Below are 14,734 nucleotides of genomic sequence, written 5' to 3' on the forward strand. Positions count from 1 at the left end.
CTCAATAAAATACTGGCAAACCGAATCCAAGAGCACATTAGAAAAATTATCCATTATGATCAAGTCGGCTTCATTCCAGAGATGCAGGGCTGGTTCAACATACGCAAATCTATCAATGTAATCCATCATATAAATAAACTGAAAGAAAAAAACCATATGATCATTTCATTGGATGCTGAAAAAGCATTTGACAAAATTCAACACCCATTTATGATAAAGGTGTTGGAGAGACTGGGAATACAAGGATCATACCTAAATATAATAAAAGCAATATACAGCAAGCCGTCAGCTAACATCAAATTGAATGGAGAGAAACTCAAAGCCTTTCCTCTAAAATCAGGAACACGACAAGGCTGTCCACTCTCACCATACCTCTTCAATATAGTGCTTGAAGTTCTAGCAATAGCAATAAGACAACATAAGGGGATCAAGGGGATACGAATTGGAAAGGATGAAGTTAAACTTTCGTTATTTGCAGACGATATGATAGTGTACATAAGCGACCCCAAAAACTCTACCAAAGAACTCCTACAGTTGATAAACACCTTTAGTAATGTGGCAGGATACAAGATCAACTCCAAAAAATCGGTAGCCCTCCTATACACAAAGGATAAAGAAGCAGAGAGGGAAATCAGAGAAACATCACCTTTCATGATAGCCACAAATAGCATAAAGTATCTTGGGGTAACTCTAACCATGGAAGTGAATGACCTATTTGATAAGAACTTTAAGTCTTTGAAGAAAGAAATTGAGGAGGATACCAGAAAATGGAATGACCTCCCCTGCTCTTGGATTGGGAGAATCAACATAGTAAAAATGGCAATTCTACCAAAAGCAATCTATAGATTCAATGCAATTCCCATCAAAATCCCATCAAACTTCTTCACAGACCTGGAGCGAACAATAATCAAGTTGATATGGAAAAACAAAATACCCAGGATAGCCAAAACAATCTTATACAATAAAGGAACTTCTGGAGGCATTACCATTTCTGACTTCAAACTCTATTACAGAGCAACAGTATTGAAAACAGCTTGGTATTGGCATAACAACAGAGAAGTCGACCTATGGAATCGAATAGAAGACCCGGGTATTAACTCACAAACGTATGAACACCTGATTTTTGACAAGGGAGCTAAAGCTATACAATGGAAGAAGGAAAGCATCTTTAACAAATGGTGCTGGCATAACTGGATGTCAACCTGTAGAAGAATGAAAATAGATCCATATCTATCACCATGCACAAAACTCAGGTCCAAATGGATTAAAGACATCAACATTAATCCGACCACTTTGAACCTGATAGAAGAGAAAGTAGGAAGTAGTCTACAAGACATAGGCACAGGAGACCACTTCCTAAGCAGAACCCCAGGAGCGCAGACAATAAGAGAAACAATAAATAAGTGGGACCTACTGAAACTGAGAAGCTTCTGTAAAGCAAAGGACACTGTCAGTAAGACAAAAAGGCTACCTTCTGACTGGGAGAAGATCTTCACAAACCCCTCAACAGACAAAGGTCTGATCTCCAAAATATAAATAGAACTCAAGAAACTAGACACTAAAACTCTAATTAACCCAATTATAAAGTGGGGTACTGAACTGAACAGAGAATTCACAACAGATGAACTTCGAATGGCTAAAAAGCACTTAAGGTCATGCTCAACATCCTTCGCGATCAGGGAAATGCAAACCAAAACAACTTTGAGATATCATCTTACACCTGTCAGAATAGCCAAACTCAAAAACACCAATGATAGCCTATGCTGGAGAGGATGTGGGGTGAGGGGAACACTCATCCATTGTTGGTGGGAATGCAAACTTGTGCAGCCACTGTGGAAATCAGTGTGGCGGTTTCTCAGGAAACTTGGAGTCAGCCTCCCTCAGGACCCAGCAATTCCACTCTTGGGAATATACTCAAGAGATGCCCTATCATACTACAAAAGCATTTGTTCACCTATATTCATAGCAGCACTATTTGTAATAGCCAGAACCTGGAAACAACCTAGGTGCCCCTCAATAGAAGAATGGTTAAAAAAGGTGTGGAACATATATACATTAGAGTTTTACTCAACGGTAAAAAACAATGACATCTTGACTTTTGCATGCAAATGGATGGAAATAGAAAACGCTTTACTGAGTGAGGTAACCCACACACAAAAAGAGGAATATGGTATGTATTCACTCATAAGTGGATTCTAACCGTAATTAAAGGTCTTTGAGCCTATTATTCGTGATCCTAGAGAAGCTAAATAAGAAGGTGAACCTGACGAAAATCATGTAGCTATCCTCCTGGAGATTGGAAATAGACAAGAGTGCCAAATAACCTCGGGTGCATGGGGGGGGGCTGTTGGAAGGGGAGAGGGTTAGAGAGAAGGGAGTAGGGGAGGAATGGGGAAAGATCGGGGGACTGCAATGGGGGGGAGGGAGAATGGATAGATATGGGATCAGGGAAGTATATACCTCAACTAAGGGAGTCATTTTAGGGTTTACAAGAGACTTGAGTATAAAGGGGATCCCAGGTCCAAGGAGAGATCCCCAGATTGTTCTCTGGACAGAGGAGAGGGTGCCTGAACCGGCCTTGGCCCACAACCATACTGATGAACATTTTGCATATCACCATAGAACCCTCATCTGGCGATGGAGGGAGATGGAGGCGGAGACCCACGTCGAAACACTGGACCTAGCTCCCTAGGTCCAAACGAGAGGCAGAAGGAAGGAGAACGTGAACAAAGAGGGCAAGAGCAGAGGAAACCTTCATCCGACGTTGGATGGCGATACAGACGGAGACCCATATTGGAGCACCGGACGGAACCCTCCACGGTCCAAATGAGGAGCAGAAGGATTAAGAAAATGAAAAAAGAAATCAGGACTGCAATGGGTGCCATCAACCACTGATACAAGGGGACTGATCTAATGAGAGTTCACCAAGGCCAGCTGGACTGGACCTGAACGAGCACGTGATCTAACCAGATTCTCTGAATGTGGCCGGATTCTCTGGATGTGGCTGGCCCGAAGTCTTTCTGAAAAGCCATTGACAATGACACTGGGACTTGTTTCCTCTGCATATACTGGATTTTTGGGATCCAGTCTGTTTGGATACTCACCTTCCTGGACCTGGAGGGAGGGGGGAGGAACTTGAACTTCCCACAGGGCAGGAAACCCTGACTACTCTTAGGGATGGAGAGGGAGGAGGAGAGGGAGTGGGGGAAGTGGAAGGGTGTTGGGAGGAGGGGCAGAAATGGAAACTTTTATAATTTAATAAACTTTAAAAAAAAAAAAAAAGAGGATCCCTGGTCTTGATGTCAGCAATTGAACACTAACTGAGACAGGAGGTGGGAATATAGCACATGATCATGTAAAAGATCTTTCACACTCATGTCCTGTACTAGTAGGAACAGAAGATGAGCTTGTTGGAGGACTTTGTCTGTTTTTAGGATAACAGGTCCCTGGGGTATTAGGTACCATGATAGATGTGATGTAGCAAAGAGAACAAACAGCTTAGAGAATGGAGTGAGCTGGAATTCCAAATGCGCGTGGAGACATCATCTTTAACACATGGAGACATCACCTTTAGCAGGAGCCAAAGCACTTCAATAAAGCCAGAAAGAAAATAGCAGCAGCCCAGGGAGGATGTCAATAGTTTTGGTGACTTGGAAGGGAGAAATTTGTGTGCCATTGCTTCCTTTCTTTCAGTGTATGAGGTCCTAGGTTTCTTTAAACTTACTTAGCCTTCCACAGTTTTATGCACACATGCAATGTACTTTGTTCTTATTCCTCCCCCAATATCTTCTCCTATCCCCTTCCTCTTCCCACTGAGCTCCTTCTGATCATGCCCTTTTCTCAATTAAGGACTTTAGTGAATGTGATCTTGCGGCATAAGTGAGTGTTGCTTGCATTTCCTTGGGTGAGTGTTAATCCCTTGAGCAAGGGAGAGTGACTAAATCTCTGAGGAATGGAACTCATCTCTGCCTCTCACCCTCAGCAACCACTAACTGTTGATAGCTACTCTGGGGGGGGGGAGCTCATACACTCCTCCCTCACCTAGATTGAGATGCTAATGGGACTAGTCTGAGCAGAAAGCCACTGCTGCTGTGTATTTATTGGTTCAGCAGCCCTGTTATATCCACAAGGTAGTGTTTCATAGCACCCCTTCCAATCCTTTTTATAGTACAAATACTTCATATGTCTATTAACTGAATGGATATTAAATACCTTGGATAAGCTTAAAACAAGGACGAAGTAAAAGATAAGTTTCTAAAGAGGTGCCATAAACAGTTTGTTAAAGGATGGAGTGGTATACTATATGTAACTGCAACAAGGTAACTAATTTTCCTTCTTTACTTAAATCACATTTCTGGGTCCCTTACAACAGTCTGCACTGGCTATGACTTGAGAGGTGTCCTTTACAGTGAAGGTGAAAGACAAGAGTGGGGGACAAAAGGGACAGCCACAGAATTTTTCAGATCTAGCCAGCTTTATTCTGTTAGACCGAGGGAAAATTACTTAGAAAGTATTTCCTGAGAGTGCATGTAAGATGTCTGCTCTTGCAGAGGACCCAGGTTCCCTCTGAACACAGCACAGTTTACACTTATCTGTTTCCCATTCAAAGGGGATCTGGTGCCCTCTTCTGGCTATCAGGGCACTGATGCATGTGGTGCATAAACAGGGGGGTGGGGGGGGAAGAGATTCAAACCCATAGAACAAAATGAAAAAAAAAAGCCTGTACCTTTTGAGGCTTAAAATAAAGAATTTAAAAATAAACTATGATGTTTCTCATGCACTTTAAAATGCCTCAAAAATGCTAGAACAGCACACAGGGAATGGCTGTCAGTAGCAATGTTTTCATGTCTGCATGGCTGGAACATGTCATGTTGTGGGAATAACTGTGTCAAAAGTTTATTAGGGACAAGGGAGATTGGTCTGTTTACTTTTGAATATTACACCAGCAATATTCAGCGGGTTGCATGTAGATTAGAGTGTAGGCACAGGATATGTATAGATGAGGTTGTAGCCAATGGCTATGTGTAGGTTAGGATGTAGGTTCTGGCTAAATGTAGGTGAGTATGTATGCAATATTAAGAATACCTAATTTATCTTCCAAAAGGTAAACAATTTTCCCCCCAGAGACAACATATGGTAGTAAGCACAAACAAGATTTGCATCAAAAATCATTTAATGATATTTGAAGTTTTTCACAATGCGTTTAGATTTGCTGATACAACTCATCTGTCTCAGAGTTAGTTAATATGCATGAAACTACTTGAAGAAAGTTAAGAGTTAGCATAGTCACCCGTCTCTCTGGAATACCTCCTGATCAGCATGTGAACATTCTCCTAAGGATTAAAACAGCCTGACTATGAGTGAAGGATTTATATTGTAAGTGGTATAAATTGAACAGTTCTCTACTTTTTGAAAAGGTCACACATTTCATGACAACATGTTCCTAAGCTGAGGCAGTCTCAGATCTACAAACTGCCCGTTCTCTTCCCTTAAAATCAAACGTGCCCCACACAGCAGTGTTTTGTCTAAGGCCCTGTAGCTCACACAGCTGTCATTTTACCCAGTATCAAATTATCTCCTTAAGAACTTGTTGTCTGTATATCCCACAAGGGGGAGATGGAGAGTAATTGTGATAGAACGTAATGTGAATGATATCATAGGTGAAGAATTTACAGACGTGTGTGATGACAAACTGTTTGACCACTGTTACCAGCATCTGCTGCATCAGCAAACCAAAAAATGGAGGATTTTCATAAAACAATGAGCAGGTAAGGTAGCAGTCAGCCACTTAGGAAACAGTCTCCATTTTGCTTCTGGTTCTGGTTCACCCTGATTGTTTGAAGGGAAAACCAAGGAAGTGTGACCTTTCCCATGACTACTTCTAGAGCGAGAAAGAGACAGAATGAGCTGAACTGGAATCGCACAGCGGTTAGACTCCACAGCCCGCGACATACTGGCTGAGATCTCGGTTTTGACAGTAGTTATTCCATGCCACCCTGTGAAGAAAAGGAGACGGGAGAAATTGTTAAGTTCCTCTCCTCTGTCACACAAGTACTCTAACCGTGAGGAGAAACAGTGTACCAGTGACACTAATGCTGATTGTTTCTGGACTAGGGTATAGTGCGAAACAAAGCTATAGCTGCAGGCAGAAGCGACTACTGATGATGGAACTGTGTCTGCAGGGCAGTTTATTCCTCCTGAACCTGAGCAGAGCACAGGATGCTCACTGTCAATGGGACGTCTCAGGAGCAAACAGTTAGCTCACTCTACAGATAGTCTGGATATTTGAAAAGGAAGTATTTATGTATGGGATTCTCAGAATTCAGAGAAATTCCCTAAAACTAACGATGTAGAGAAAGACCCCAGCTGTGCCTGCAGAGATCAGAATGACACTTGAGCCTGAGAAAGACTCACTGCATAAAACAAAAGAACCAGCAGTTTCTTCTTCTCCAGTTCCCACATACCATGCTGTAACGCCTTGTTGACTCGCAACCTTCTTTGCACATTTGATGTCTTGAGTGATGTCATCCTGGAGCAAAACTGAAAGACAGGGGTGAGGAATGACAAGGATGGTTAGAGAACCCATTTAGTTCCGCTCCAGGCAGCTATCTTCTGTGACACTGAGCAGTGAATACAAAAAATTTCTTCACAACTGTCCATGCATCTGTGATTATTGGAGAGATTCTCTTGATTCTCTCCTGTTGACATGGTATAAGTCACTTTATTTCTCATTTTTGATGAAAATGGGGTTGGTATATGCTTGACTGGTAGAGTGTTCTTAGAATTCCAGCACTGATAAAAAGTAGAGAACACACTGAAGTAATGAGAAGTCCCTGGTGGCTGTGTGACTGTCAGCTACCATGAGGGAAGTTACTCTTCCTACTCACACTGGAAATTAGAACATGCTAATAACTGTCACCTGGGTCTACCATTGGAAAATTCATCCTAAGAAAACAGATACTGCACCGATGGCTCAGTGGCTAAGAACATTTAGATGGTCTTCCAGGTGACTTAATTCCCGGAACCATCATGGCAGTTCTTTAGTGTCCGTAATACCTGTTCCACAAGATGGAAAACCTCTTCTGACTTCCATAGGTACCAGGCACACAAGTGGTGCACAATCCTATATGCTTGCAAAACACCCACACACATAAAGATAAATGAAAACTTTAAGAATGGAAACAATACACAAGTCTTGAATTTATAAAGCTCTTCCTAGCAATTTATACCAGTAAAATAAGCAGAGCCAGGTGCTCTGACACTCAAGACCTGAGGCTGTAGAGATAACTCAGGCTCAAGAGCACTGGGTGAGCCCCAGGATCTTGAGTTCCATTCCCAGCAAACATATGGAGTCTCATAACCATCTATGATAAGATCCTCTGACCTCTTCTGGAATGCAGGGAGAACACTGTAACCTTAATAAATAAACATTTTTTTAAAAAAAAGTTTCTATACTTGTGTGGTGTTTTCAACATAGAGAATATTGCTACTTCAAATTTATTCTCTTTTTAATATTCAGGTCAATACTTGTTACTATTAACATCTCTTGAACCTATGCAAGTATAATTTGTGTAAAAATAGGAATTCTTTACATGTTTCTTTGTGAGTACATATGTACGTTTTATATCTCTACATGAATCCACAGAATAGATGTACAGTCTAGAAGAGTATTTTCCAACGGTTACAACATATATAAACTCTCTAGGCAGTCAAACTGGGTGTGATATTCCTCTATCCTTGTATATTCTAAACCCTTTCAATGTCTGCAGATCTACAAAATGCTTTTGCAGATAGGCTAAGGAGATAAAAAAAATATTCCACCATCTATTTCTCTTGAAATTTTAACAACCAAATTTAGCAGAGTAGAAATTAATAGTTCACTGTTTAGTGCTTGGCTAAAATGTGTCAAGTCTTGGGCTCACTTCCCACACTGAATAGATAGAACAACATTGACTGATTAAATTCTTGCACGGAAATTACATATTACTTTCACCATGGTATGAATTCAAGGTCTTCCATCCAAAACCTCCATTCTGATATGAACCCTGTGTGCTCCGTTTCTTGTTGAAAACAAGTTTCTTCTTAAATACATAAATTTGTTATTTTATTTGATGAGATGATGTCCATCTGGGAGTGAATAGTTTGAATATGCTAACTAAAGAGTTTTAAAACTAAACTTGAAATAAGTAATTCACTCTAAGATCTCTCAACATGAAGAGCACATCAATACATACACAAAGGAGCCAGTTGGACAAAATTCCAGGACTCCATAGTACCCTGTCATATGATGTTTATTATAGTAATATATTCATTTCTATATGCAAGGAGTCCTTATAATAAAATCCATTAGGTAAAAAGGACCATACAACAATATCAATAACTAGCCATAAATAAACTGTTAGAATGGAAATCTTCAGAACAGAACACAAATAAGGCCACTTACAATTATTTGTTGCAAAAATCAAGTCCAAATGGATTAAAGACATCAACATTAATCCGTCCACTTTGAACCTGATAGAAGAGAAAGTGGGAAGTAGTCTACAAGATTTAGGCACAGGAGGCCTCTTCCTAAGCAGGACCCCAGCAGCACAGACAATAAGAGAAACAATGAATAAATGGGATCTACTGAAACTGGGAAGCTTCTGTAAAGCAAAGGACACTGTCAGTAGGACAAAAAGGCTGCCTTCTGACTGGGAGAAGATCTTCACCAACCCCTCATCAGACAAAGGTCTGATCTCCAAAATATACAAAGAACTCAAGAAACTAGGCACTAAAACTCTAATTAACCCAATTAAAAAATGGGGTACTGAACTTAACAGAGAATTCACAACAGATGAACTTCGAATGGCCAGAAGACACTTAAGGTCATGCTCAACCTCCTTAGCGATCAGGGAAATGCAAATCAAAACCACTTTGAGATACCATCTTACACCTGTCAGAATAGCTAAAGTCAAAAACACCAATGATATCCTATGCTGGAGAGGATGTGGGGTGAGGGGAACACTCATCCATTGTTGGTGGGAATGCAAACTCGTGCAGCCACTGTGGAAATCAGTGTGGCGGTTTCTCAGGAAACTGGGAGTCAACCTCCCTCAGGACCCAGCAATTCCACTCTTGGGAATATACCCTAAAGATTCCCGATCATACTACAAAAGCATTTGTTCTACTATGTTCATAGCAGCACTATTTGTAATAGCCAGAACCTGGAAACAGCCTAGGTGCCCCTCAATAGAAGAATGGTTAAAAAAGGTGTGGAACATATATACATTAGAGTTTTACTCAGCGGTAAAAAACAATGACATCTTGAATTTTGCATGCAAATGGATGGAAATAGAAAACGCTTTACTGAGTGAGGTAAGCCAGACCCAAAAAGAGGAACACGGTATGTATTCACTCATAAGTGGATTCTAACCATAATTAAAGGTCTTTGAGCCTATTATTCGTGATCCTAGAGAAGCTAAATAAGAAGATGAACCTGATGAAGATTATTTAGCTATCCACCAGGAGGTAGGAAATAGACCAGAGTCCCAGGTAACCTCGGGTGCATGGGGGGGAGGGAGGGTCGATGGAAGGGGAGAAGGTTAGAGAGAAGGGAGTAGGGGAAGAAAGGGGAAAGCTTGGTGGCCTGGGATGGGGGGGGAGGGAGGAAGGATGAATATGGGATCAGGGAAGATTATATTTCAACTAAGGGAGCCATTTTAGGGTTTACAGGAGACTTGATTATATATGGAATCCCAGGTCCAAGGAGAGATCCCCCAGATTGCTCTCTGGACAGAGGAGTGGGTGCCTGAATCGGCCGTGGCCCATGTCCATACTGATGTATATTTTGCTTATCACCATAGATCCTGCATCTGTCGAAGGACGGCGATACAGTCGGAGACCCACATGGCAGCACCGGACTGAGAGCCCCCCGAGGTCCAAATGAGGAGCAGAAGGAGGAAGAACATGAAAAACGAAATCAGTACTGCGAGGGATGCTATCACCCACTGATATAAGGGAACGGATCTGATGAGAGTTTACCAAGGCCAGTTCGACTGGGACTGAAAGAGGACGTGATCTAACCAGACTCTCCGAATTTGGTCGGATTCTCTGACTGTGGCTGACCCGAAGTCTTTCTGAAAAGCCATTGACTATGACACTGGGACCTGTTTCCTCTACATATAATGGATTTTGGGGATCCAGTCTGTTTGGACACTCACCTTCCTGGACCTGGAGGGAGGGGGAAGGAACTGGAACTTCCCACAGGGCAGGAAACCCTGACTGCCCTGGGGGACGAAGAGGGAGGAGGAGGGGGAGTAGGGGGAGTGGGAGGGTGTTGGGAGGGGGGGCGGAAATGGAAACTTTTATAATTTAATAAAATTTACTAAAAAAAAAAAAACAATTATTTGTTGCAATATAGAGATATGCATATATATATATATATCCCAGAAACATTCATTCATGTTATAAATGACAATTTGTTACAAATATTTATGTTTATTAATATTAATGATGGTTATGAGCAAGTGCATGTGAGTACATGTCTAATGAAACGTCAAGTTTTAAGGATACCATCTCTTTATTTTTATATTTTCTACTACTTTAACATGTGTGTCTCTGTGTCTGTTGGTATGTGCACCTGTAAACCTGTACATGTGTCTATTATTGTGTAGAATTTAGAGGACAGGTACAAGGCCTGTTCCTTAGAAGCAGTCCTCATTGTTTCTGAGCTAAGGTCTACCATTGGAACTGGCTTACAGATTAGGCTATGCTGGTTGGCCAGTGAGGTCCATGGACTTGCCTGTCTCAGACTCTGCAGACCTAGTCTAACAAATGCACGAAACTCAGGGAAAAAAAAGATATCTTGAATTTGCAGACAAATGGGTGAATCTAGGAACACAATATTGAGTGAGGTAACCAAGACCCAGAAAGACAAATGTCATATATACTAATTCATAAGTGACTTAGAGACATAAAGCAAAAAAACACCTACAATTCACAACCCCAGAGAACCTAGGTAATAAAGAGGACCCTGAAGAGTCATACATGAATCTACATGTATCTAATAAGAAGAATAAAAAGACAAGATCTCCTGAGTAAATTGAGAGCATGAGGATAATCGGAGATGGAAGAAGGAGAGTGGAGAGGGAGGGACAGATCGTAGAAAATTAATAGTTCAATAAAATCAATTAAAAATGAAAATACAATGATTTTATTACAAAAAAAAAAACAAATGCATTCCACCAAATTTTTCTGTGGATGCCTAGGGTCAAACTTCGGCTTAGGGACTCTTGTCTAAGGTGTCTTCCCAGGCACTATTTAGTTTGTAATTTGGGGATTTTGGAAGTGGAACCCAGGACCCTCTGATTGGTAGGTAGGGCATTCTATCAGCACACTATGTCCTAAGCCTAATGTCTTCCTTGGCGAATTTTGATGTGAATGACAATGACTTTCTAACAGTCAAGACAGTCTGCCCAGGTTCCTGATGTTTGCTTCAGTGTTGTCTCCTGCACAGAATCCCTGCTCTCACACCTAGGAGCAGGTGACTTGTTTGCTGTCTGAACTAATCCATGTCTTACCGCTGCAGGATATTCCACAGGTGTTCACTGCATTCGGGGTTTTGCCATCATTGCACCAGTATTGGCTATTGATCTGAAATATCCCGTAGTCAGTGCTTTGGGGTCCAGAGTTGTAGTGTGTAGCCTTTGTGTTAAAGCTGCTCTCATGTTCAGCCAAACACACCCCTAGAAAGAAAAAGAATATTCATCAATAAGCAGCAAGAGCAAATGATTTATACTGGATACCAAAATTAGTTTATTGTTCTTGCTGTCTTTTACAAATGATTTATTTGTAATTACAAACATACGATTAAAATATAAAATATGATACAAGTTCAAGCCAGGCCTGGCTGTGTTCCTCAGAGTAGTCCCTGGTCTCAATGATCCTCCTGCCTCTGCCTTTCAACTAGATAGAACTGTTGTCCCTACCAGCCAATGAAAATTTTCAAGTGCCCCAAACAGAATCTATTTGAAAACAAATCGATTTGCACTGAGAATAAACAGGATAAGGTCCTTTCAAAATATTCAAATATATGAAACAGACACAGTGGTACTCAATTATATTCTCAGCAGTGGTTAGGTAGAGGCTGGTGATTCTGTATGGGTTTGAGACAGCCTGGTTTACATAGCGAGTTCCAGGCCAGACAGCACTATAGAATGAAATCATTCCCCCTGCTCTTCAAAATAAAATAGCTCTTTCTTCCACTGTTTCTTCCTCTTCCATCTATCCTCGACACCCCTCTGCTAGAAATAGAATCATAGGCAAAATTGATAAATTAATCACAAATACATATGGTAATAGAAGATTTCCTATGGGAAAACTAAGGATTTCCTAAGATAATGCTCTAATAACCAAAGGGAATTTGCATGTTAAATTAGAATTCTTTTTTCTTCTCTGTGGCACTAAGTATCCTACTTTTGCAGGAGATTGAACATGCAATCTCCTGCCTCAGCGTTCCATTGTTTGAATTCCATGAGGGTGTAGCACCACAAATGGCTGGTGAGAATATTGAAAGCAAGACCATTAGAATAGGAAAAGCTATTCTGCAATCCAGTCAAGTTCATCAGTTAACCCGTACATCTAACCACACATCCATCCAAACATTCATCCATACACCCATCCATTCATTCAGTCAATCATCAATAGGTCCACCCATTCATCCACACATGCATCTCTCGGCTCATTTGTTCATGGACAATTAGTTATTGAGTAGTAACTGTCTTAATCTAATCTGAAAACCACACTAGTTATAATGTGATAGAAGGAGTAAGCCATGAACAACTGTTCTTCATCCATGTCTTTCTCTTCCACTGTGTAGAATGAAAGGCCATCGCAGAGTGAAGAAACACACTAAATCATTACACCCACAGTCTCAGACATCACTTCAGCAGCATCTAGGGGAAATCGGATCCGTCTGCCCTGCAGAAGAAGTTCAAAAAGCTTGAAAACATTTCTCTAAAACTCTCCATAGCATAGTGAAAGAAATGAAGACAGATGCCAGTCACTCCAGCTCTGAGAACTCAAGCTCTGAGCCCTCCTTGTTTTCTCAGCCTCCTGTGGACTTTCCAGTCTGAAGCAACCTGAAAACCAAGTGACACTCTAAGAGCGCCGCAGGTTCTGTTGTCTTAGCCTGGAACAGATGTCCCTCCCATGCTCTCCTCACCCCAGTACCTGTGATGATAAAGAGAAATACTGATGTTTTCAATCAAACCAAGCCAAACACACAGGAATCCCACAAGCTTATTAACTCTGGGACCTGCTCTGCTCACTTATTGCTTTCTTATACCTGTTCTGTAAGTGCTGCTTGTCTAAGAAGAGACTTACAGTCTGCCAGGCTGACTCCCATGTAGCCATCCATGCCATTTGCTTTCAAAAGTTTGGCTAACTCGCAGCGTGTATAGACCTTCGCATGGACGGTAGCAGAAAGCAAGAGGAACCCTAGGGCTAGGAGAGCCTTCATTTTGCCTGGGAATCAACTCAACAGCTGCCTGGAGCACACCAACACCAGTATTTAAGCATCTTTTAACTCCCATCATCCTCTAGTGGTTTGAGGGATCTTCCATGCAAACTTTGTACCAAGCAGGAAGATATTATTGATCCATAAACTTGAAAATATTTTTTATTTTCTCCCAGTGTTTGAACAGAGATGTTCTGTTCTATAGACAGTGATGAAATGAGACCGTGTAAAGACTTGGCTCACAGAGAACCAGATTGCAATCCTCCTAAACATGAAGCCCATATTATTTTATCTTGAATATGATCAATATAGAGAGAAAAGCGGTTATGTTTTACTGCTTAAAAAAGGTGTGGCTATAAATCATACGTATATTAAAATGTAATTGTTTTTTGTGTATTTACCATTTTGTATTGTCTTTTTCACCTCAAACTCTCTCACATAGACCTGCCCACATAAGTAATCTCTTAGTATTTATGGTTATATGTCTTTGCTTAGTCAGTTTCCTTTTGTAGACTTCTAGATTGCATTATACATTTTATATTGTTGCAAACCAGTGTACTGATTTTTTTCTCTGACAAGGTCTCACTGTGCAACCCTGACTGGTTTGTAAATTGTTATTAGAGTACAGTGTACTTGAACTGTTCTTCCTCCTGTGTGCTGGGGTTAAACATATGTGCAACCATGAAGAGCAATCAGTTATTCTTATTCGTTTTGAATAAAAGGATTTATTCAAGTCCTTTCTGAGCATAAACAAAGGAATAGAAAACCAATATACTGGTCATCATTTGAAATAAGAAACAATGTCTTTAAAGCCCTGCAAACTTTCTGTCCACACCCTGAATGACAGTTTAATACAGAGCTGCGTTCATTGAGTCTCGTCACATTTTCTCGGACCTTCACATTCCAAATAAAGACACAATTTACAACATTGTGAGAGTGGATCAGGATGGGAACAAAACTCCGTGCAGTGAGGTGTATCAGCAAGAAGATGTTGAGGAAGATGTGTAAGGCAATGCGGGTGTCTGAGAAGAAAATGCAGTTGGAGAAAACTGCACCACAAACTGATGACCCAAACTACAGTAGGATCTAGACTCTTACCCTAGAGATAATGGAGAAATATTCATGAATATTTAACTGCACTTTTGGGCAGTAGAATACTTACCTAGTGTGCACAAAACGTTGGAATGCATTCTTAACCCCATAAACCTAGGAATGGTGCTGCAAGCCTATAATTTCGGC

At 40.9% G+C, this 14,734-nt stretch overlaps 1 protein-coding gene across 1 annotated transcript; it reads right to left on the bottom strand.

Moving 5' to 3' along the window:
• Positions 1 to 5,537: 5,537 nt before the first annotated feature.
• On the bottom strand, positions 5,538 to 13,498 carry LOC125389830 (lysozyme C-1-like). The gene is made up of 4 exons (XM_048418508.3): positions 13,363 to 13,498; positions 11,559 to 11,723; positions 6,465 to 6,540; positions 5,538 to 5,996 (listed from the first exon to the last, which is right to left on the bottom strand). Exons 1-4 carry the CDS (start codon positions 13,496 to 13,498, stop codon positions 5,930 to 5,932), a joined length of 444 nt encoding a protein of 147 aa, XP_048274465.3. The 3' UTR covers positions 5,538 to 5,929.
• Positions 13,499 to 14,734: the final 1,236 nt, after the last annotated feature.

The sequence above is a fragment of the Myodes glareolus genome, chromosome 26 (assembly GCF_982192425.1).
Source record: "Myodes glareolus chromosome 26, mMyoGla1.1, whole genome shotgun sequence".
Lineage (NCBI taxonomy): Eukaryota > Metazoa > Chordata > Mammalia > Rodentia > Cricetidae > Myodes > Myodes glareolus.